The 23,205-nt window shown below is 44.6% G+C and overlaps 1 protein-coding gene across 1 annotated transcript; it reads left to right on the plus strand.

Annotated features, from left to right (window-relative positions):
* The first annotated feature begins 9,482 nt into the window (after nt 1-9,482).
* On the plus strand, nt 9,483-11,408 carry igfals (insulin-like growth factor binding protein, acid labile subunit). Its single transcript, XM_056288500.1, has one exon. It carries the CDS (start codon nt 9,483-9,485, stop codon nt 11,214-11,216), a length of 1,734 nt encoding a protein of 577 aa, XP_056144475.1. The 3' UTR covers nt 11,217-11,408.
* Nucleotides 11,409-23,205: the final 11,797 nt, after the last annotated feature.

The following is a 23,205-nucleotide window of genomic DNA, read 5'->3' on the forward strand; positions in this document are numbered from 1 at the left end:
CCCTCCTCTTCAGACTGATATAACGCCCTTCCAGTCCTGCCCGACCACACGCACAAGGCTTACTGGACATAGTTTGAGGAGTTTTACCCCAACTGAGGCATTGCCGAAGCCAGTCCAGCACATTCATCCACAGCGGCGATGGCAGGCCTATTCACACCCCATGAAGGCTGCTGCCCTGCACTGCAGGGTAAAGCCCACCGCAGCCGACACACCTGGGCACCTTTATGTCTGGGTGGTGGAAGAGGAACGAGCCAATTATACGTTAGACGTGTCTGTCTGGGGGGCTAGAAACATGAAACAGCTTCGCTCTGGCACCCTTTCAGGTTGGCCCCGGTTTTCTCACAAACAAGCAACCGTATTTAATTTTTTCATTAGACTAATGATTGATTTACAACTACACCCGGGCCTCAAAAGAAATAGTTAATTCTCGCCATATTTACTGCAATTTGTCTTTTATCACTGTGTAAACACCATCTCGAGACACGTTATAGTTAGCGCTGCTTTTCATAAATGCGCTGCGAGCCATACTTTTGTCAAAGGAATATGAATGTTTAATACGCTTTATGAAGCAAAGGATCTGTATCAGCCTTGTGCCTCTCCCTGGCATTAGACCCGCAGTGCTCTCTCCTGGCAGGAGAAGAAAATGACAGTTCACGAAGATCCCTTTTCCATACGCTCTTCTGTAAATAGCTCCACAGAAACTGAAATTCTGCAGAAATCAAATCAAATCAAAATCAATTTTATTTGTATAGCCCACTATCACAAATTACAAATTTGCCTCAGTGGGCTTAACAGCAACACAACATCCTGTCCTTGGACCCTCTCATCGGATAAGGAACAACTCCCTAAAAAACCCCTTTAACAGGGAGAAAAAAAATAGGAAGAAACCTCAGGGAGAGCAACGGAGGAGGGATCGCTCTCCCAGAAGACATTCAGTATAAGGCGACGCTCAGGAAGTTAGATGAGATGCCATTTCAAGTCCTAATGAGCAGAGCTAAGGGAAGGCCCACGGCCATGCATGCAGGATGTTCTCTGCTGAATGTACACTCTCAGTAAAACATCTGTTGCAGTCCCCCCCCCCAAATCTTGGATACAGGAATGCAAATCAACCAGACATTATCATGTTAAACATAATTAGAACAAGATAACCCTCAGTGAAAGTGGCATAGTGGCTTCAAGGTTAGCCTCGTTGCCTGCAGTAAGAGGGCCGTCATTTTGGTCTGAGTCCTTCTGTGATGAGCTGATGATTCCTGTATGTTCACAGAAGTTTCCTCTATATTCTCCAGTTTCCTTTATCGCTGAGAAGACATGAATGTTAGTCTAAACAGAGTCCCTAAACTGCATATACATGTAGATGCAAATGTCCAGGATATCTACCAACCTTGCACCCAATGCTTGCTGGAATGAGTTCTGGGCCCCTGACCCTGGTTGGAGTTAGCAGGTATACAAATGAATGAATCAAGTTATCAGTTGTTGAATAAATGAATGTAATAACCTACAATACGTTGCAATATAATTTTACACAATTACATTTTATGTTGGAAAAACTCCCAGTGATGCAACTATGTACAGCAAGCATGCCTATTTACAGTATTCAGGTCATTTACTCAAGTAAAAAGTACTAATACCACACTATAAATACCACACTACTCCACTACAAGTAAAAGCTCTGCATTCAAAACCTATTCAAATAAAAGTATGAAAGTGTTATCAGCAAATATAAATGAAGTATGAAAAGTAAAAGTACTTATTCTGCAGAAAAATGGTCTCCGTCAATGCCTGTACTATTGTATATGATGGTTTTGGATTAATATTACTGCTGCAATAATGTGTATATTGATTTTTACTGTTGATGTCTAAGGCTGGAATAATTTCAATTACTTTATATACTGTTGGGTAGTTTAATCTACAGCAATGCATAATATTATATAATATAATAATATGTTATATGGAATAGGCTCCAGCATCCCGCTAACCTGAAAGCAGGATAAGCGGTTTGGATAATGGATGGCTGGATAATCATATGTTTGTAGCGTCGCTGTCCTGTGAAAACCACGCATCTCTAAAAAGTAAACTTTTCATGAGCTCAGAAAAACAGTCCTGTTTTCAGCTTTGGGACAATGCATTTTCCAACTAATCCAACAGGGTTTTTAAGTAGTTTATTTAGCTTAAGAAGTGGGAGAATTTTCTCTACCCATAAAGGAACACTTAATCGTTCAGTGTATCAGAAAAAAATCAAATTCAAAAATGCCAAATTTGGAGATACATGGCTTTCACTAGACAGGAAAGGTATGAAAAATTGTAATTTGAAAAGCAACTAGCAACTAAAGCTGTCAGACAAATGTAGTGGAGTAGAAAGTACAACATTTGCCTCTGATATGTAGTGGAGTAGAAGATAAAGTTGCATGAAATAGAAACACTCAAGTAACATACAAGTACCTCAAACTTGTACTTAGGTACAGTACTTGAGTAAATGTACTTAGTTACATTCCACCACTGCTTATTTCTTTCTTACATACATGATGCCTCCTTACACATTGTCAGGCTGGTTGGTATTTCTTCCTCCCCGCGGGTGAAGAGAGTGGCAACTGATGATGCAAAGCAAACTATGATGTGATTGGCTGAGGTGAACATCCACTGAAAAGATGCATTTATGGCGGAGCAGAGTACTTGAGCCTATTAGCTCAATTTGTCTAAAAACAAATGTAGCCAGATACAAACCAATCCACATGTAGTTTTCTTCTCACAAAGTCAGATTCAATACTTTGAATGCAATATAAAGATATTATTTGTAGAATAATATGTAATTTTAGAGAAACATATTTACGGAGTTATTTTCTTCAGATACAAATTAATAGGTTGTAGAGCCGAAGGAACGGAGAAGACCGTAGGTTCACACTTTAGCCGTGTAGGCAACTTTCTTTAATCCACGGTAAATCAGAGAGACAACCAAACCACAGCTCGACTGCGCGGAGGTGGCAAGAATAACCAGAAAACTGGCTGGACAACCATAACTTAACCCTGCGTTAACCTGCCAGGGCAACCATGACTTAACCCTTAGTTCCTGGGTTGAATTCTGTCCCCAATACGTGACCACCACATGAGCCCCCCCAGAATTCGCCCTAGTAATCGAAGTCAGGCAGGCGCGGGGGGACGACAGGCCGTCCGCGGCGGCTCCGGATAACAGGGGCCGGAGTGTCTCTGGGAGGCATTGACGCGGGCCTGTGGAGGTCGGCCTGAGGAGCAGAAGAGGCAGCTCGGGCCTCCGGGGGGAGGAGGCGGAGCCGGGGGACGACCGCGACGAGGAGGTTGGGCTAACTCCAACGGCTGCGTCAAGTCCAGGTGTGCGGGTTTAACTCGGTCCACTGAAACATGCTCGGCCGTGCCCCCAAAATCCACCACCAGGTGCTTAGTTCCCCGTTCCAGGACGCGGAAGGGGCCGTCATAAGGGGGTTGCAGAGGGGGGCGGTGTGCGTCGTGACGGATGAACACGTAGTCCGCTGACTGCAGACCTGGGTGCACCTGGGACACCGCAGCGCCGTGTTGGGCGGTAGGGACGGGTGTGAAAGCTCTGACCCCGTCCAGCAAGGAGGCTCGTTGGTCCACAGCTGACCAGGGACGCGTTGCATTGGGCATGAAATCGCCTGGGACTCGCAGCGGCGTGCCGTACACCAGCTCCGCAGAGGAGGCTTGTAGGTCTTCCTTCGGGGCGGTCCGCAGGCCCAGCATGACCCATGGGAGCTTGTCGACCCAGTTGCAGTCCTTGAGAGTAGCCCGAAGCGCAGCCTTCATGGACCGGTGGAAGCGCTCACATAGGCCGTTCGCCTGAGGGTGGTAGGCGGTAGTGCGATGAAGCTTGACGCCCAGAGCCTCACCCACAGCATTCCATAGCTCTGAGGTAAACTGTGGCCCGCGGTCAGATGAAAGGTCGGAAGGCGTACCGAAACGTGAGACCCACGACCCAATAAAAGCCCGGGCCACATCAGCAGACGTCGTGGATGCCAGGGGAACAGCTTCAGGCCAGCGCGTAGTCCTGTCCACCACAGTGAAGAGGTAGGTGAACCCATGGGAGGGGGGTAGGGGACCAACCAGGTCGACGTGGACATGGTCAAATCGTCTCTCCGGCACTGCGAAGCGTTCCAGGGGCGCCTTAATGTGGCGGTGTATCTTAGCCCGCTGACAGGCAACACACGAGTCGGTCCACGCTTTCACGTCTCTCTTAAGTCCCTCCCACACAAACTTAGCAGAGGTCAGGCGCACGGATGGCTTACCGCCTGGATGAGAGAGGCCGTGCACAGCTTCAAATACGGGGCGTCTCCAGCTGTGCGGGACGATGGGCCTGGGCTGTCCTGTGGAGACGTCACACAGGAGGGTGACACCTGTGTCGCTGAAAGGAACGTCCTGCAGGCGGAGCCCCGTGTCGGAGGCCCGGAGACGGAGGATGCTCGGGTCCGTGGCCTGGTCAGCAGCCATCTGTGCATAGTCAAGGCCTAGGTGGACCGCTCCAATCACTGCCCTAGAGAGGCAGTCAGCTACCTGGTTAGACTTACCAGCGACGTGCTGGATGTCGGTAGTGAATTCCGAAATGTAGGAGAGTTGTCGCTGCTGGCGAGCGGACCATGGCTCGGCCGTCTTGGACATGGCAAACGTGAGGGGCTTGTGGTCCACGTACGCAGTAAACTCGCGGCCCTCTAGCAGGAAACGGAAATGCCGGACGGCAAGCCAGAGACCGAGGAGTTCCCTGTCAAAAGTACTATACTTGCGCTCTCGGGGTGTAAGCTGGCGACTGAAAAGGGCCAAAGGCTGCCAAGCCCCCCCCACGTGAACCGCACCAACAGCATAGTCCGATGCATCCGTGGTTATGGAAATAGGCGCTGTAGGTGAAGGATGCGCTAGCAGGGTAGCCTGGGAGAGCGCAGCTTTAGTCTCGGTGAACGCACGGTCCCGCTCTGCTGTCCAGTCGACCGCCTGGTTGGGGGACATGCCTTTCAGCGCCTCGTACAGTGGCCGGATGATAAAGGCGGCTCGGGGAATGAAGCGGTGGTAGAATGTCACCATCCCGATGAACTCCCTGAGCGCACGAGCTGTTTGGGGGCGCGGAAAGGCCGCCACCGCTTCCACCTTTGAGGGCAGGGGGACTGCCCCGTCCCCAGTGATGCCATTTGGACTCAAAAACGCGGCCCAGTCCTTTCAGCGGCTGATGGATTCAGTGCTCCGTGGCCTTCCTTTCATCTTCGTCTATTTGGACGACATACTCATCGCCAGCGCCTCCGAGGAAGAACACCTGTCCCATCTTCATGCCCTCTTCACACGCCTCAGCCAGCATGGGCTGATCGTCAACCCGGCGAAGTGCCGGTTCGGGCTGACAGCCATTGATTTCCTCGGGCACCGCATCACGTCGGGGTCACCAGTGTAGAGCCGAAGGAACGGAGAAGACCGTAGGTTCACACTTTAGCCGTGTAGGCAACTTTCTTTAATCCACGGTAAATCAGAGAGACAACCAAACCACAGCTCGACTGAGCGGAGGTGGCAAGAATAACCAGAAAACTGGCTGGACAACCATAACTTAACCCTGCGTTAACCTGCCAGGGCAACCATGACTTAACCCTTAGTTCCTGGGTTGAATTCTGTCCCCAATACGTGACCACCACAAGGTAACAGAATCATATTTATTTGTGTTTGTCAAGGAGAGACATTTGCGGGTTACAATACTTGTTTGGAAGATATGATGGACATGTGCAATTACTTTCACTGTGTTTATTTAGTGTGTGTGTGTGTGTGTGTGTGTGTGTGTGTGTGTGTGTGTGTGTGTGTGTGTGTGTGTGTGTGTAACAGCATTTGCTAAATGAGAAAATGCATATGTCAATGGCATTACTAAGATTTGAAATTAAATGCACAGACAGTTAAGAGGATTTCTCTGCTTCCTGCTCAAGTTAATTAGACATCACTCTGTGCTCTATAACATACACACACAGATATACCCTGTGGAGTTACATGGGTAAATGTGCTGAGACTACTTGGAAACTGTGCTATGGTAATCTGCATGTCAGTTGGTAATACCCTGACTCGTCTGTCAGTAAAAACGCAATTTACCTCGGCGCAGCACACCTAACAGCTACTTTAACGTCCACACAGCCACAGAGTTAATAGAAAGGACAGTGTAGCCTATAGATTTTATCAGGGTTCGTAGACGGTGGATGATTGACAGTCGAGACAAGGCGTCGTGGTGGGTGCGAACATGATTGACAGCCAAGAGACTTGTCCAATCACATTAGATCAAAGAACATTAAAACAATACCAATTCGCTGCCAGTAGAAGTGGGAGTGTCTGGGGCGCATAGAACTGCGCCCCACGGAAAATCTAAAGAAGCCAATCAGACAGCAGCCTCAGGTCACCTGCTCACTAAAAACCTGAGGGCTTACATAAGGTATCGTTTGGCCGGCGCCCCTCACCCAGGAAGTATATGTATTCAGACAGAAATCAACCAAATACCATTAGGAACCAATATTTAACGCTGCTGACAGGCGCTCACAGACTGAAAAACACTTTTATTTCATAGTTATTTGCATTATACAACTAAATGATATTTAACATATTTAAGTAGATTTTCATCTATTGATATTTGAAGGGGGCGGTGCCCGAGCGCCCTGTACTGGCCAGCTGCCACTGGTCAAAACCATTTCATTTGCAAAATATTTGATATAAACACTCCTGAAATGTGAGTGCCACATTATTCTATTACTTTATAATTTTATTTTCAAGGTGTTAGGAGGCCTCGTAAACAAGTCAATCAGTGAAATTCATGTGCAAAGACGCAGTTTTATTGGGAATTGTTTGTCCTTTAGAGCATGACCGGTTCATGGTTGGCTGAACAAACACACATTACACGAGAGGGAGCAAACAGAGAGTTAGTCATTTGAAACCAAGTGTTGTCAAGGACGTGATTAGGAAATGTTCCTCTGTTTATAACCCTATCCTGCATATTCAGAGATAAGTAAAGCAAATACTTTTTTTTTTCAATACCATTATCTTTGTCTTGTTATAGTCAATAAATGATAAGTTTGATGGTGGTGGGGTGCTACATTCCTAACAATAGTTAGGAATAGACTGATATCTATGAAGAAAAATTAAAAATTGCAGTGATTCCTATCCCAGGGGTCCATTTAGCTAGAGATAAATTAGCCATTGGAGTTGCATTTTTCAGTAACTCTTTTTGCTCTGCCACATCTGGTAGCTGTAACAACTTTGATTCCTCTTCAAGTTTGCCACTATCTGTGTTCTCCTGCATGTGGCTGCTGCCATACTGGAGATGTAAACGCCATGACCTGATCATTTTCACCAGCAACATCCTGCCCAACAATATCTTTTGAATTAACCAGCTGCAAAAGCATTCATGATTGGATTTTTGTGGATTAGGTGGATAAGCCTTAGATTCGCCAGTGTTACAAAGTGTCGGAAAGGACTTTTTTTCTTTTTTTTTTTTGCATGTAAGATGTAAGTCTTCAGGGTTGTAGCTTTAAAGTGTTGGTTTAGTTTGACTTTCTTCTAGAATCAATTATTCATAAGAGGACTTTGTTTTACAGAGAACACTCCTGTAAATAAGAAATTGTTAAAAAAAGAGCAAGAAATAAAATTGTAATATCACGTCACATAACATCATATCATATCTTATTATATATCATATCATATCATCATATTTTTTCCGCTTCTGGTGTGGGAAAATGGCAAAGCAAATTCACGTTTGCAGCGGCCTCACGCAGTACCGGTGTGGAAGTATGGCAGAGTGAATTTACGTTTGCAGCAGCTTCACCCAGTACCATCCATGCAGTGTCTTTGTCCACATCTGTGTCAAATTTTGTCTTTGTTTGATGGCTGGGAGAGCTGGCATTGGATCAGCTGGGAGAGCTTGGTCTGCTGCATCCTGTGGGCCCAGGAACCATGATCCTGCCTGGAGCTGTGCCCGAAGAGGTAGCACCAAGTGCGGTCTGACAGGACACAGGAACACGGCAGGCTAAGCTAACTGCTAGCCCATGCAGACCGGCAGTTCCAATAACACCAAGGGCAGTCTGGTGGTGGCCTTGCCTAGCCTTGACTGTGTTTTTAGTGTCGTTGTGTGGTGTGCAGGGAGGTGTATTGAAGGTGTCTGGCTGGGAGAGCTAGCATTGTATTGGCTGAGAGAGCTTGGTCTGCTGCGTCCTGTGGGCCCAAGGACCACGGCCCTGACTGGAGCTGCACCTGAAGAGGATCACCGAGGGCGGTCTGACAGAATGCGGAAGCGGGGCAGGCTATGCTAACTGCTAGCCCATGCAGACCAGCAGTTCCGACAGTCATCCTGGCCGGTGTTCATTTTCCTGGACCGTGATTTTTTTGTTGTTGTTTAGTTTAGATATGTGTTAGTTTGGATACATGTGTTCTTGTAGTTCTTGTAGTTTTTGGATATGTGTTTTTGTCTTTGTGTTGCACTGCTATGGGCTGGGGGAAATTATATTTCATTTCATTTCAGGTGCACAAGTACCTGAAATGAAATGACTAATAAAGTGATTCTGATTCTGATATATCACATCACATCATATCATTATATAATTTAATCACATACAGGTTAGGTTTACTGAGTTCATCTTATCTCTTACCTCTGCACCACTATCAGACAAAATCTACAGTAAACCCTCTCAGTGTCCTTTGCGTTGGTAAACAGCAAAGGCCACTTTGCATGATGCATGACATACTTGATCCCTTGCTAGCCCTAGTTGTTGTACAGTAGATGTATGATACATTAGCAATAACACAAGTCTATACATACAATTATAATGCTCATGGGAGCAGCTCTACAAGCTTGTGATGTGACTGTCTTAAGCTCAATGGACTTACTGTCTTAAGCTCAATGGACTATTATATAATCATGAGAAAATCACAGCATGGTCTCTTTTACCTTAAGAAAACACAAAATATTTAGAAAATTACTTGGCTACAATTGTTTATAATAATTATTGTCAATTATTTAATGCGTTAACAAAGCATTTTTGTTTAAAATTATGTCTTTTTGGGGGGAAATAAGCAGCTCAATATACATGAACATACCGGAAAACTTCAACAGGAAACACATGGAAATTAATGGGTTAATTTGCATGAATTTAGTGGGTCAGCGATTCAAAAAAAAAAGTTTTTGGGCTTGGCAGGCTTTTTGCTCTGCATACAAACAAATTGCACAAAGGTTGCTCATTCAGTGTTTCAGTGTCTGTGGACCTTGATTCAACACTAAGAAAGAAGGTAAGATAACATAATATGATTTAGGCTCAGACGCATGACCAAAACTTAATACAACTCAAAACTACAACAAATAATATGTTAAAAAAAAAAGTCATCAGATTTGATAGCATGGTAAATTTACTGTTTTCTCCAAGTCTCCAAGAGGAGCAAGACTGAAATTGCTGTTTGTATATTTCTACAGCTTAATGCAGATCAATACTTTACCCACAGCTGGTATGCAAACCATTGTACTGTTGGTGCTGTGGGCACTGGGAACATCGTTGGTGTTGCCAGACCCTGACACAGGGGGTGAGAAAGTGACTGAGGAGCCTATTCCATGTTCAAAAGGATGCACATGCCTACATGACGACTACAGCTTAGAGCTCAATGTGTACTGCAGTGCACGTAACTTAACGCAAGTACCATCTGACATGCCTGTCTCCACACATGCCCTCTGGCTGGATGCCAACTTATTTACCTCTCTCCCAGCGGGCGCATTTAAGGATCTTACCAATCTGGACTTTCTGAATCTACAAAGCGGCCAGCTTGTGACGCTTGACCCTCAGGTGTTCAAAGGGCTCAGGTCGCTAGCTCACATACACCTTGAACGCAACCGCCTCCGGTCATTACCAGGTACAATTTTCCAGAACACACCTAACCTCGCTTCCCTCAGTCTCCATAATAACCAGCTATCGCGCATTGAGGAGAGGCTGTTTACTGGCCTCTCGCATATGTGGCTTCTAAACCTGGGGTGGAACTCCTTAGCAGTCCTGCCAGAGACAGCTTTCCATGACCTACATGGCCTACGTGAGCTGGTCCTGGCAGGGAACCGACTGGCCTACTTGCAGCCGCAGCTCTTTCAAAGTCTCACTGAACTTAAAGAGTTGGATCTGACGGGAAATTACCTTAAGGTCATCAAAGCTAATGTGTTTCTGAAACTCCCGAAACTGCAAAAGCTCTACCTCGCTCAGAATCAGATTGTCACGGTGGTACCAAGGGCATTTGTAGGCATGAAGTCACTCAGGTGGTTGGACCTCACAAACAATAGGATAACAACTCTCCACGATGAGACTTTCTTGGGTCTCCACAGTCTTCATGTGCTGCGTCTCTCCAACAACTCCATTGCAGGAATAAGGCCCAGGACCTTCCGGGACCTGCAGTACTTAGAAGAGCTACGTCTCAGTTACAACAGGATCCGTGCCCTTGGTGAGAAGGTCTTTGAAGGACTTGGTCATTTGGAGGTGCTGGAGCTGGAGCACAACCAGCTGCAGGAGGCCCAAGTGGGCAGTTTCACAGGCCTCTCTCACGTGGCTGTCATCAACCTGTCCGGAAGCTGTTTCCACAGTCTGCCAGACCAAGTCTTCAAAGGTCTGTCAAAGCTGCACAGTCTTCATCTGGACAGGGGTTGTCTAACAAAGGTCACAACTCAGGCTTTTACAGGACTCTCCAGTCTAAGGCGGCTCTTCCTGCAACACAACAACATCTCCATGGTGGAACACCAGAGCTTTGCTGATCTTGTAGGCCTGCTGGGATTAGATATGAGTTTCAACAATTTGGAGGCTATCATGAGCCACACATTTTTTGGCCTTAAAAATCTGGAATACTTGCTCCTTTCCAACAATCTTTTCCGGCAATTTCTGCAAAATGGCACAAAGCAGCAACTGCCAAAGCTGCGCTATCTTGATCTGAGAGACAATGCTCTGACCAGCATTTATCCCGATTTACCAGAGGGTTTGGAAAAGCTGTTATTGTCAGGAAACCAGTGGCAATGTGACTGCAGTACCCTTCCACTCAGAAACTACAGTTTGAGGAATCCGTTGGTGATACCTCGGCAGGTGGAGACCCATGCAGAGGGCGAAGAGCCTGACACTACCATCACCATATACAACAACATTACGTGCAGCAGCCCACCAAGCCTTGTAGGCCGGGACCTTCGGGATATTGGCAATGAACCCTTCCTTAACTGCTAAGAGGACATGTAGCAGATAAGGCCTTTAACAAATAATTAAATGCAACCAACCAATAGTTTGATGGAAGATATAATTTTTCAAATTCGAGGGGACTTTAAAAGTGTTGACATTTCAGAGAGGCTCTGAAAAAAAACCTCACTGAGAAGACAGTTTTTTTTTGTTTAAAAGAGTTCAAGCTATATTTAAAAATTACATTTGTTTAATTATAAGGAATAATGACTTGAACCAGTTAACCAGTAATGCTGAAGTAAAGGGGAAATGAAATGAAAATTAAAAATGGCTGAAACGGACCAAGAATTTTTTTTTTCGTTCAGTTTAGTTCATAATGACATAAAATGCAAAGGACTGTATATCATTTCACGAATAAATACTTTTAAAAATTTGGGGGCCCTGTTCCAAGTGTGTTCTACAATACTGTGTCCTATATTGTGAAGAAAGACAGAGCACATTGGTCACATGATGGTAATTATGATAATAATGATAAAGATAATCATAATCATATCAACATAAATTGTATATACTTAAAATATAAACTGAAGTATAATTTGTGCGTTCCCATTAATAACGCAAAACACCGCTCAAATCGTTTATCCATATTAATTAAAACACGTTATAAAAAATGCAGACAAAGTCTGTAAAGGTTAGTCAAGATAATGGCCTGCTTTGTTACAAACTAAACGTTTGTCTGCCGCAAATACACATGGAGTTTTCTTTCCATGTACAAATCGTAGCCAAAGGCTCACACCAACAATAAACCCAGAATGAACCTATAAGTGAGTTTTAAACGAGTAGGGGTCCTCATGAGTGAAGCTGTTGTTTCCGAAAACAGTAAACAGACAACACTTGCTGTTGCCACGGTAACTGAAGACGCCCAGCACCACCACTAACTTAACTAGCTACATGCTAGCTAGTTAACGTGTTCCACTTTATAAATCCTCCTGCTGACTCGGTGATATTGACTTGAATCATTCGTCTTACTGGAATTCGTTTCTTGAAAGTGTAAAGCCACAAATACCGTCCATCGACTCTGACCCTTCATCAGTAAGTGTGTTTCTTTATCGGTGAGAGCATTAGTGGCTAGCAAATTACGCCAACTCAAGTGCTGTCTGAACTAATAGTGTAATGCATTTGCAGTCTGAGAATGAAGAAGACGTAACCATATTTCGACGACCATTCGTCGCTTCCCAGAAACAACACTTAGAGGATTACTTGTGCGAGGACGCTGAAGTAGAGGTCAGCTCATTTAACCGCATCCCAAATGGGGTTGCCCAAATAATACGTCTTCTCTTATCCCATGTCTCCTGAATCACGTGATCAACAAGGGTTTGTTTATTTGTGTAAATGTGTGTTTGTGATCAGGAACTGTTGAAATCTGTAGCACAGACCTGCCGGTCCGAGGAAGTAGCTGTAAACCACCATGAGAGAGTGTATGAAGGTGAAGTGTTGGAAATCCCTGCTGTAGCGCAAGACACACCACACTCCTCCGCTGGTCATGCTGTAAGTAGATGATATTGCCTTGAAATAACATCTTCTCTAACTAGCATGCCTGTGGACACTACTGCTGTGACACAACAAACACACCACAAAGTCTTTTTGGTGTGTTTGTTGTCTTTTTTATAACTTGTTATGCCTTGTTACACTTCTTATTCTCTTTTCTTTCATTTTTAATGACCGCTATTTTGCAGAGTGATGCTTGCCAGAGTAAACTGTCGGGGTTGAGAGGAGATGGCCCAAATATCTCTTTGAAAACACATTTGGTCAACAGAACATCTGACAAGCATTTCCCCATTCTGTCATTTACGGTGAGCTCGCAGTTAGTGAGAATCACTTACTCATGTTTGAGGCAGGCGAATATTCTTCCAGGATTTTTTTTTTTTAACATTCAGCAAACTGCTGTTTTTGCCATGTGTATTTAAAACAGCTACTTGACAACTTGGACTTGGATGAAGTCATTCAAACTCTCAGTGAGAATGGGCCATCCGTGGAGGGATGTAATTCACATGGACCTGTTAAAACAGACTTAGGTATGTTCAATTATGACCAAGGCTTGGATTGGTTATAACTAGCGATGAGAAGGTTATTTGATATTCTACAGATCATTTATGGTGAAATTTCAAATGAATGGACATGTTGTGTATTCAAATTCTATTCAAATTTTTTTCACAGAGGGTGACAGCAAAAGGGCCCAGGAAGATATAATGGAAAAGCTAATCATCTTCCACAGGCAGCAGTCATCTGGGAATGAATCAAAACCTGTCCAAACTACTTCTCATTTCAGGTAAGTTAATAATCACAAATAAAGTTTTCTGAAGGTAACATTTAAGAAAGAAAAAGATAACAAGCACACATTTTTATGTCATATAGACAGAATGGTGCATGGGAAAAAAACATTAGAGGAGATAGAAGCAGAATTGCAGAAAAGCCGGCTGAAATGTTCAACAGTGTATATGGGTTTGCGTTGCCCTCATCCTTCAATAAAAACACAGGAAAAGCCCTAGCATTTTATCAGAATCCAATGCAGCCAAACAAAGCTCTCATGAAGAAAAGACACCTGCAGTGAAGCCCGACATTAGAAAACTGGCTGAATCACAGAAGAGAGACAGGTGAATATTTGCTCTATTAGAAAAATAAAATACTATTCAGAAAATAGTACCTATATTTCGTTTAAATTCAAATGATTATTTTTTTTCCTCTGCTACTAGGCAAGTAACTCGCAAGAGTATGCTACTTCGAAAGTTGCGGGAGATGAATGCAAACAGGAACAAACATTTTGAGAAGCCGGCAGATCCTCAAGAATCGGTGCTGGAAATCCAGTGCCAGGGACTAAAAGACGAGCTTCAGCCACCTTTTGTTCCTATAGATAGACAAAAGCTGTTCTCTTTATTGGTCGAATAACCTGCACTGCACCAGAAATCCTAAAGCAGAGAAAATGCCTATTACTCAGCAAAGTACAGCCAACAAATCAGAGCAGCTGAGGTATGGATTCTCAACTTACCTCATGCAACCAGTTTTGCAGCTCTGTCATAAAATAATTGTCTTACTAGTGTCAATGCATTTGTTAGTTACCAGTGACAAAATCAGCAAGTTCATCAGATGAGGCGACATGAAGAACAGCAGCAAATTCTAAAGGAACTGGAAAGCCACTGCCCAACTGAATCTGTCACCGGTAAATAGCCAGCTGCTGAGAATGCTGACATTCTTTATGATGTGGTAAAAACAAGTGCCACAAAAGAAAAGAGGGAATTAAAATGACCAAAAAAAAAAAAATGTTATTTCCATTTTATTTTTTATATTTTGTTACTGTTTTGTTTTTCATGAAGCATCTTATCTACATCCAGCTAAGAGCCTACCAGCAGGCATTGAAGATAAGAGGCATTTGCTGATGACTGTTAGCCTATGCAGCCCTGGTGTGGTTGCAGGCAGCAATCATGGCAAATTACAAAAGTGAGATTCCGCTATGGCCAAATCCCACATATACAATGTCTTAGTGGCTTGTTTCTGTCTTTGGTGAGTAAGCATCCCCCCCCCCCCCAATCTACTCAGATAAAAGTTGTTTTTTGGTTTTTTTTCTGAGTTGTTGTATTATGTTCTGACATAGAAATCCTTGGAAACATTGGCCATCCTTATAAGCAGGGTCAGCCCTGCTTAACTAATGAAGTACAAGAAAAACAATACTATGAAATGTTCAAGTAATGGTGTGAATATGAAAAAATTTATCAGCTTTGGTCCCAGTGTTGCATATTTTTATGTCTTGTTGACTGATTTTATTTGACCTGATCCTACAGGTGTTAACACTCCCTCTTGTGCTTTTCTTTGCCTGGGTTAGAAGTCTTTTAATCTTTGTGGCTATATGATGCTGTACTTTCAGTTCTTTTTCACATAACAGTCCTGCTATGAAAAATGGACAAAGGAAGCATGCTTTAGAGTTTTGTAGCTACAAACATCCACATCGGTGCTGCGTGACAGGGAATCAGTGAAATAGAGAGGAAACCCGCACTCTGAGGCTACATTACACCATTTACTCACAGAAAGACGTTTTTTTTCAATCGAACATAAATCTGTGGTCAATGTATTTCCTCTCCTAGATGTAAATGCTACATCATGTGACAATAATTGGTGTGGGCCCACAACCTCTCTCCCTACAACAGTAACTTAACATGTTGGGCAGCCGGGTGGTGTGGTGGTATATTCCGTTGCCTACCAACACGGGGATCGCTGCTTCGAATCCCCATGTTACCTCCGGCTTGGTCGGGCGTCCCTACAGACACAATTGGCCATGTCTGCGGGTGGGAAGCCGGATGTGGGTATGTGTCCTGGTCGCTGCACTAGCGCCTCCTCTGGTAAGTTGGGGCGCCTGTTTGAGGGGGAGAGGGAACTGGGGGGAATAGCGTGATCCTTCCACGCACTATGTCCCCCTGGCCAAACTTCCCACTGTCAGGTGGAATGAAGCGGCTGGTGACTCCACATGTATCGGAGGAGGCATGTGGTAGCCTGCAGCCCTCCCCAGATTGGCAGAGGAGGTGGAACAGTGACCGGGACAGCTCGGAGAGCGGGGTGATTGGCAAGATACAATTGGGGAGAAAAAGGGAAAAAAAAAAACCTTAACATGTTAAAAAAAAATATATATATATATATATATATATATATATATATATTACAAAGATACAAGCAAGATGGTGAATATACAATTCATCTGCCCATTTGCCAATGTTTTCTCATTGAGCAATATATAAGTTAATCATTTAAATGCTTCACTTGTAAAGTTCAGCAGTCAAATCCCATTCAGTCCACTGTCAGTTAAAAACACCACAGTTCTTCATGTGGGCATTCAGAAGGGGTCAAAAGTGAATAAAGAGGATAAAGAAAAACAGCCTGATACTGCGTTTTTGATTGAAACCCTGTTATGTCGACGTGTTGAGTTTATGATTCCAGAAGAGTTCCAGTATGAGAAAGATGCTGTCTACATTGCTTCCTTTCCTCAGTGGTTTTACCTGTTCAATCCACATTTGTCTCAGTGACTTGACAAAGTCCCATATGGGACTGAAGTCTTGTCTGTTTATCTGTGAGTAAATGGTGAAATGCTGCATCAGAGTGTGGGTTTCTTTTTTATTTCATGAGGGAAATGTGTTTATCTTGGTCAGCAAACCAATCAGTTGTCATTTTTGTTTTTCCTCTCATATTTGGTCAATTGTTTTTCCATGCCATCACATTCACTTAATGGTCCTACTGGCAGGTTTGAACAAAAAACTGAATCATCTAGTTCGAGGGCAACAGCTTACGTCAAGGGCAATTCCTTGACAAGACACTTTATCACTCATGGGCCCAATGTTTAATAATGTGGAATATGTAATTTATTATTGCTAACTGACCATAAAGAATAGATGCTTGTTCCTCAAAGCTAGTGGCATGTACTGGGTCTCTGGGTTATGTGTGTGTAGGTTGGCTCAGGCCCCCAGTGGAGTGAAGGCCAGCCTGGTCCAGATGTCCCATTCTGGGTTGCAGGTCTTCAGCAGCTGTGGAATGAGGACGGGCTGGCTTTACACGTGTTAGCGGTGTCTCATGAAAAAGACAGCCATCGTCACTGTGCTAAACCAAACGTAAATGGGGAATACAAATCTTTATTACTCACATATTTCTTTCTTTCCCTTTTTAAATTTCACTTTTATTCAAGCACTGATGCAAAGCTTTTCTTGTCATTGTAGAAAAAGAGTGTGGAGGCAGACCGCGTCTTCCATCACCATGTCCGCAGGTTCCTCTCTCAGATGTCTCTCAGGGAGACCGCGCAGTGGCTTCCTCAGTTCCAAAACTTGCTCGACCAACAGGCATACACCTCAGCCATACACTTGCCTTCATCCTGTCTAAACCGTTTCATCTTCATCAGCTCAGACGAAATGGCAGTGAGTCAGTCCGTCCATCTCAAAAAACTCAATCATCGTACACATTTTTCCCCATATCAAGTTTTCTTGGCTTTGTATTTCAGCAATTAGATGGGACTTTTGGTTTGAGTCCAGGCTTTTACTGGCAGACAGTGGAAATTCAGGAACCTGTTTGTCGAAGGGCAGAGACGATGTCCACTCAGCAGCTGCACACAGAGGTGATTTCCAACAGGCCTAAGCAGGAAGCATGTGCTCTCTAAACATTGTTGCTCTTCAGTAACCATTCTTGCAAGAGAAGTGGGCTCAGTAAATGCGGAGCAGTCCAAACTGTTGTTGTTAACTGTTTTTGGTTTTTGCCATAGGTTGCCGTTGCTCTGGGGTACAAGGCCTGGTTCGTGCAGCCCCTTGTGACTCATCCCACCCTCCAAATGATCCTGGATTCAGGCCTCGAAGTCTGCGGCCTGTGTCTCCTCTACCCAACACGAGAGCTGCTTAGTGACACTTCTGGTAGGACACAAATAAGACTGACCATGTCAGAATCCGAGTCAGAATCAAGTTTATTGGCCATTTAGCTTTGCACACACATGGAATTTAGCTCCGGTTTTGTGGCTCCCTCAGCGTACTTAACTTAGAATAACAATACTACAACACAGCAATCTTCAGATGTATACACAAGGATTGACTTTATACAGGTGAAATAAGAGGCAATAAAGTGCAATGATGCAGATAATATATCAGAGATGCTGAAATAAATGTTAGCAGGATACTTACATACATACCTGAGGTAGATGGACATGACAGAGTGTACCAGTATACGTACAATGTACAGTACAGTATACAAAATTGGTGACCTGATGGTGAGATATGTCGTGTTTCTTTGTTGTCAGTAGAGTGCTCAGATTGTCGCAGTCCTCCACATAGCTGTGGCAGTGTGTGCCATTACAGATTGTACCTTTACATGACAACTGCCCCCATCTCACAGGAGGGGATCCAAACACTCAGAGTGACCAAGAGCCCAGCGAACCTGTCCTTACCCTCGCTGTCAGGGGTCCATCTGCCCACTCAGTGTGGCAGCATCTAATTGGTCCTTCAGATCCCCTTGTGGCTAAAAGGACAAATCTAAAATCCACCAATGCTCTCCACTGCAGAGGCAAAGACCATCCTCTCTTCTCCTCACCTCAGCCAGCCAGCCAAGCACACAGGAAACTATGCATGTGGTTTTCAGGATGACATGGAGGAGGAGGCTTACCGAATCTTGACCAAGCTCTGAACCATAGGTTTGCTATCGAAATTTGCTCTCATGTACCAGATGCAGCACTCCCTCCCCAGTAATATTATGATATTATAATATATTATTATATTAATATATTTCCAGTAATATTTGGACAATGAGTTAAAGTCTTTTCAAATGCTTAATGTCTTAGGGGTAAGGAGCTTGTATTTCCTGTTTTTTCCCCTCAGTTTCCTTCTTTTTTCATTTTAGTATCACATTATTCATAAATTAACTATTTCAGATTTGAAATAAATTTGAGAAAGAAAAAAAATCACTTGAAACCAGTTAAAACTATTTTAAAAGACGAATGGATTTTAAAGTGGCTGGCGACTCCACATTTATCAGAGGAGGCATGTGGTAGTCAGCAACCCTCCCCGGATTGGCAGAGGGGGTGGAGCAGTGACTGGGACAGCTCGGAAAAATAGGGTAATTGGCCAAGTACCATTAAGAAGAAAAAAAAAACAAAAAAAGGAAAGTCTCTGTTTCGAGCATGTGGCCTCCTTGGTGGTACTGAGACTTATATATTCTGATGGGATTGATGCCAAACATATAGCAATTCACATAAAAACAAAAAAACCCCAAAATGATCCTTTGTGTACTTTTTTTATACTTAAGAGTTACACCACCAGAGGATGGAGCAGGAAACGGCCTGTCCCATTTACTAAGATCCTCTGCTGCCCTGTGCGCCACAACTAAAGGTAACTCAACACTGAATGCAAGCAAAAACAAAGTATCATGGGGAGAAGTTTGCTTTGTGTTCACACTTTGATTTAAGTCAAGTTGAGATGTTAATCCCCCACCCTGACCCCTGACCCCACTCCCCCATAGCTGACATTGTCCTGGTGGCGTTGCCGGCCATGACTCCATGCTGCTATGCCTGTCTGCTGGCTGTGTGTCAGCGTAGAGGATTCATTCTGAAGGGGCTCCAGAGGCTCTGTCTCGCTGTCAAGCAGGCTAAAGCTCTGGGTCTCACCAGCCAACAGGTGAGCCGAAGACACTCCTCTCTGGATCAAACTGACATCCAGTTTCACAAGTTTTCAGTGGAAAATTAAAACCATAGAAGACTAGACTAGGAAAGAATAGAACAGTTAAGTATTGGCCCTTCTGTGTCGAATTTCTATAGTCTCCCTGTGTTCATGATGATTTTCTGACACAGTCCGAAAACACCCATGTTAACTATTAGTGGCATTTTCGATGCCTGGAATGGTCTGAAATGGGCAGCCAGTGGTCAAAGTGATATTCATGGTTACTTAGGGAACTTTTCTGTGTATATATACTTAACATTTTGCCACATCCTTAGAGCTAACCCCCTCCCCAGGTAGATGTCTTTTGCAGTCCCCCTACCATCATCCTGGATCAGGAGCGAGTGGAACTGTCCTCACACTGTCTGGTCTTACTATTCAGGGGGGAGAATGCCTGGCACCACGCAACCAGTCTGCCCACAGGTACCAAATAAAATTCTTACAGTGTTACATAATTCACTTCTCAAAACTCCAGTATATGAAAATCTTTATAGACACAGGCCTAAGCTGTATGTCTTGGGACCTTTGCTGCATATTATTTCTCTTTCGCTCCATAATGTAGTACCTTTCTGTCCCCTCTCTTATCTAAGTAAAATAGACTTAAAAATTTATTCAGAATGGGGCGTCTGGGTAGCGTAAAGGGCTATTCCGTTGCCTACCAACACGGGGATCACCGGTTCAAATCCCCATGTTACCTCTGGCTTGGTTGGGCATCCCTACAGACACAATTGACCGTGTCTGCGGGTGGGAAGCTGGATGTGGGTATGTGTCCTGGTCGCTGCTAGTGCCTCCTCTGGTCGGTCGAGGCACCTGTTCGGGGGGGGACGGGGACTAGTGTGATCCTCCCCAAGATCTACGTCCCCCTGATGAAACTCCTCACTGTCAGGTGAAAAGAAGCGGCTGGCAACTCCACATGTATCGGAGGAGGCATGTGGTAGTCTGCAGCCCTCCCCGGATCGGCAAAGGGGATGGAGCAGTGACTGGGACAGCCCGGAAGAGTGGAGTAATTGGCCGGGTACAATTGGGGGGGGAAATATTCAGAATGAATAGAAACTACATGAAAAAGTAATTATAATAAAAAATAGCTCAAGTCAAAGACATAAAAGACTGTTTCATTGTTTAGGAAAATGGCATTTGCAAATATTTCTCCGCTTGTGATTATTGCTTCAGCTCTGATGAGGGAATTTGAAACACAAAAGGTGCTGGGATGCATTTGGTCCAGGCTCAATACGACGGAAGTGGTCGAGCCGAGTTGCTGTTTTCATATCGCGCCCTACAGTGACAGCTTGCTGAGAAACGTCGGTAAGCTTTGTATGCATCTTGTTGGTGAAGATTCTTCAAAGCTACGCTCCCTTCCTGATGCCCGTTTCTCTCTCTTCCGGGTGTCTGCTCTTTTTCACGTAGGTACCAGAACATTCTGGGCTGCTCCTGTCTGGTTGCAGGTATCTATCTGACCCAGAGATGGAGCAGGTGGTGATCCTTTCCCTACGTGGAAAGGATATGAGCCAGGAACTGAGCCTCCTACACCAAATTCTGACCAGCAGACAAGAAAGTTGGTGGTTTGAAGGTTTATTGCTGAATGTTATCAGCGCATATGCCCCGCAAGTTGGGTGTGAGATGGATGAAAAAGAAGAATTCTGGAATGAGTTGGACGACATGGTGGAGAGGGTACCCAAGGAGGAGAGAGTGGTGATTGGAGCGGACTTCAATGGACATGTTGGTGAAGGGAACAAAGGTGATGAGGAGGTGATGGGAAGGTATGGAGTCAAGAAGAGAAATGTGGAAGGACAGATGGTGGTGGATTTTGCGAAAAGGATGGAAATGGCTGTGGTGAATACATATTTCAAGAAGAGGGAGGAACACAGGGTGACGTACAAGAGTGGAGGAAAGCGCACACAGGTGGACTATATCTTATGTAGAAGGCGCCATCTAAAAGGGATTGGAGACTGCAAGGTGGTGACAGGGGAGAACATAGCTAGGCAGCATCGGATGGTGGTCTGTAGGATGACTTTGGAGACCAAGAAGAGGAAGCGAGTGAAGACACAGCCGAAGATCAAATGGTGGAAGTTGAAGAAGGAAGACTGTTGTGTGGAGTTCAGGCAGGAGTTAAGACAGGCACTGGGTGGTAGTGAAGAGTTGCCAGATGGCTGGAAAACCACGGCAGAAATAGTGAGGGAGACAGCTAGGAAGGTACTTGGTGTGTCATCAGGACAGAGGAAGGAAGACAAGGAGACTTGGTGGTGGAATGAGGAAGTACAGCAAATTATACAGAGGAAAAGGTTGGCAAAGAAGAAGTGGGATAGTCAGAGAGATGAAGAAAGTAGACAGGAGTACAAGGAGATGCAGCGTAAAGCAAAGAGAGAGGTGGCAAAGGCAAAGGCGTATGGTGAGTTGTATGACAGATTAGACACTAAGGAAGGAGAAAAGGACTTGTACCGATTGGCTAGACAGAGGGACCAAGCTGCAAAGGATGTGCAGCAAGTTAGGGCAATCAAGGATAGAGATGGAAATGTGCTGACAAGCGAGGAGAGTGTGCTAAGAAGGTGGAAGGAATACTTTGAGGGGCTGATGAATGAAGAAAATGAGAGAGAGAGAAGGTTAGATGATGTAGGCATAGTGAATCAGGAAGTTCAGCGGATTAGCAAGGAGGAAGTGAGGGCAGCTATGAAGAGGATGAAGAGTGGAAAGGCAGTCGGTCCTGATGACATACCTGTGGAGGCATGGAGATGTTTAGGAGAGATGGCAGTGGAGTTTTTAACTAGATTGTTTAACACAATCCTGGAAAGTGAGAGGATGCCTGAGGAGTGGAGAAGAAGCATACTGGTACCGATTTTCAAGAACAAGGGCGATGTGCAGAACTGTAACAACTACAGAGGTATAAAGTTGATCAGCCACAGCATGAAGATTTGGGAAAGAGTAATAGAAGCTAGGTTTAAGAGGAGAGGTGACGATCAGCGAGCAGCAGTATGGTTTCATGCCACGAAAGAACACCACAGATGCGATGTTTGCTTTGAGAATGTTGATTGAGAAGTATAGAGAAGGCCAGAAAGAGTTGCATTGTGTCTTTGTAGATTTAGAGAAAGCTTATGACAGAGTGCCGAGAGAAGAGGTGTGGTATTGTATGAGGAAGTCAGGAGTTGCAGAGAAGTATGTAGGAGTGGTGCAGGATACATATGAGGGAAGTGTGACAATGGTGAGGTGTGCGGTTGGAATGACAGATGGGTTCAAGGTGGAGGTGGGATTACATCAAGGATTGGCTCTGAGCCCTTTCTTGTTTGCAATGGTGATGGACAGGTTGACGGACAAGATCAGGCAGGAGTCTCCATGGACGATGATGTTCGCGGATGACATTGTGATATGTAGCGAGAGTAGGGTGCAGGTTGAGGAGAGCCTGGAGAGGTGGAGGTATGCACTGGAGAGAAGAGGAATGAAAGTCAGTAGGAGCAAGACGGAATACCTATGCGTGAATGAGAGAGAGGACAGTGGAATGGTCAGGATGCAAGGAGTGGAGGTGACAAAGGCATTTGAGTTTAAATACTTGGGGTCAACTGTCCAAAGTAACGGGGAGTGCAGTAGAGAGGTGAAAAAGAGAGTGCAGGCAGGTTGGAGTGGTTGGAGAAGAGTGTCAGGAGTGATTTGCGACAGAAGGGTACCAGCAAGAGTTAAAGGGAAGGTTTACAAGATGGTTGTGAGACCAGCTATGTTATATGGTTTGGAGACAGTGGCACTGACGAAAAGACAGGAGGCGGAGCTGGAGGTGGCCGAGTTGAAGATGCTAAGATTTTCACTGGGAGTAACGAAGAAGGACAGGATTAGGA

This window comes from Lampris incognitus, chromosome 10 (assembly GCF_029633865.1).
Source record: "Lampris incognitus isolate fLamInc1 chromosome 10, fLamInc1.hap2, whole genome shotgun sequence".
In the NCBI taxonomy this organism is placed as follows: Eukaryota; Metazoa; Chordata; class Actinopteri; order Lampriformes; family Lampridae; genus Lampris; species Lampris incognitus.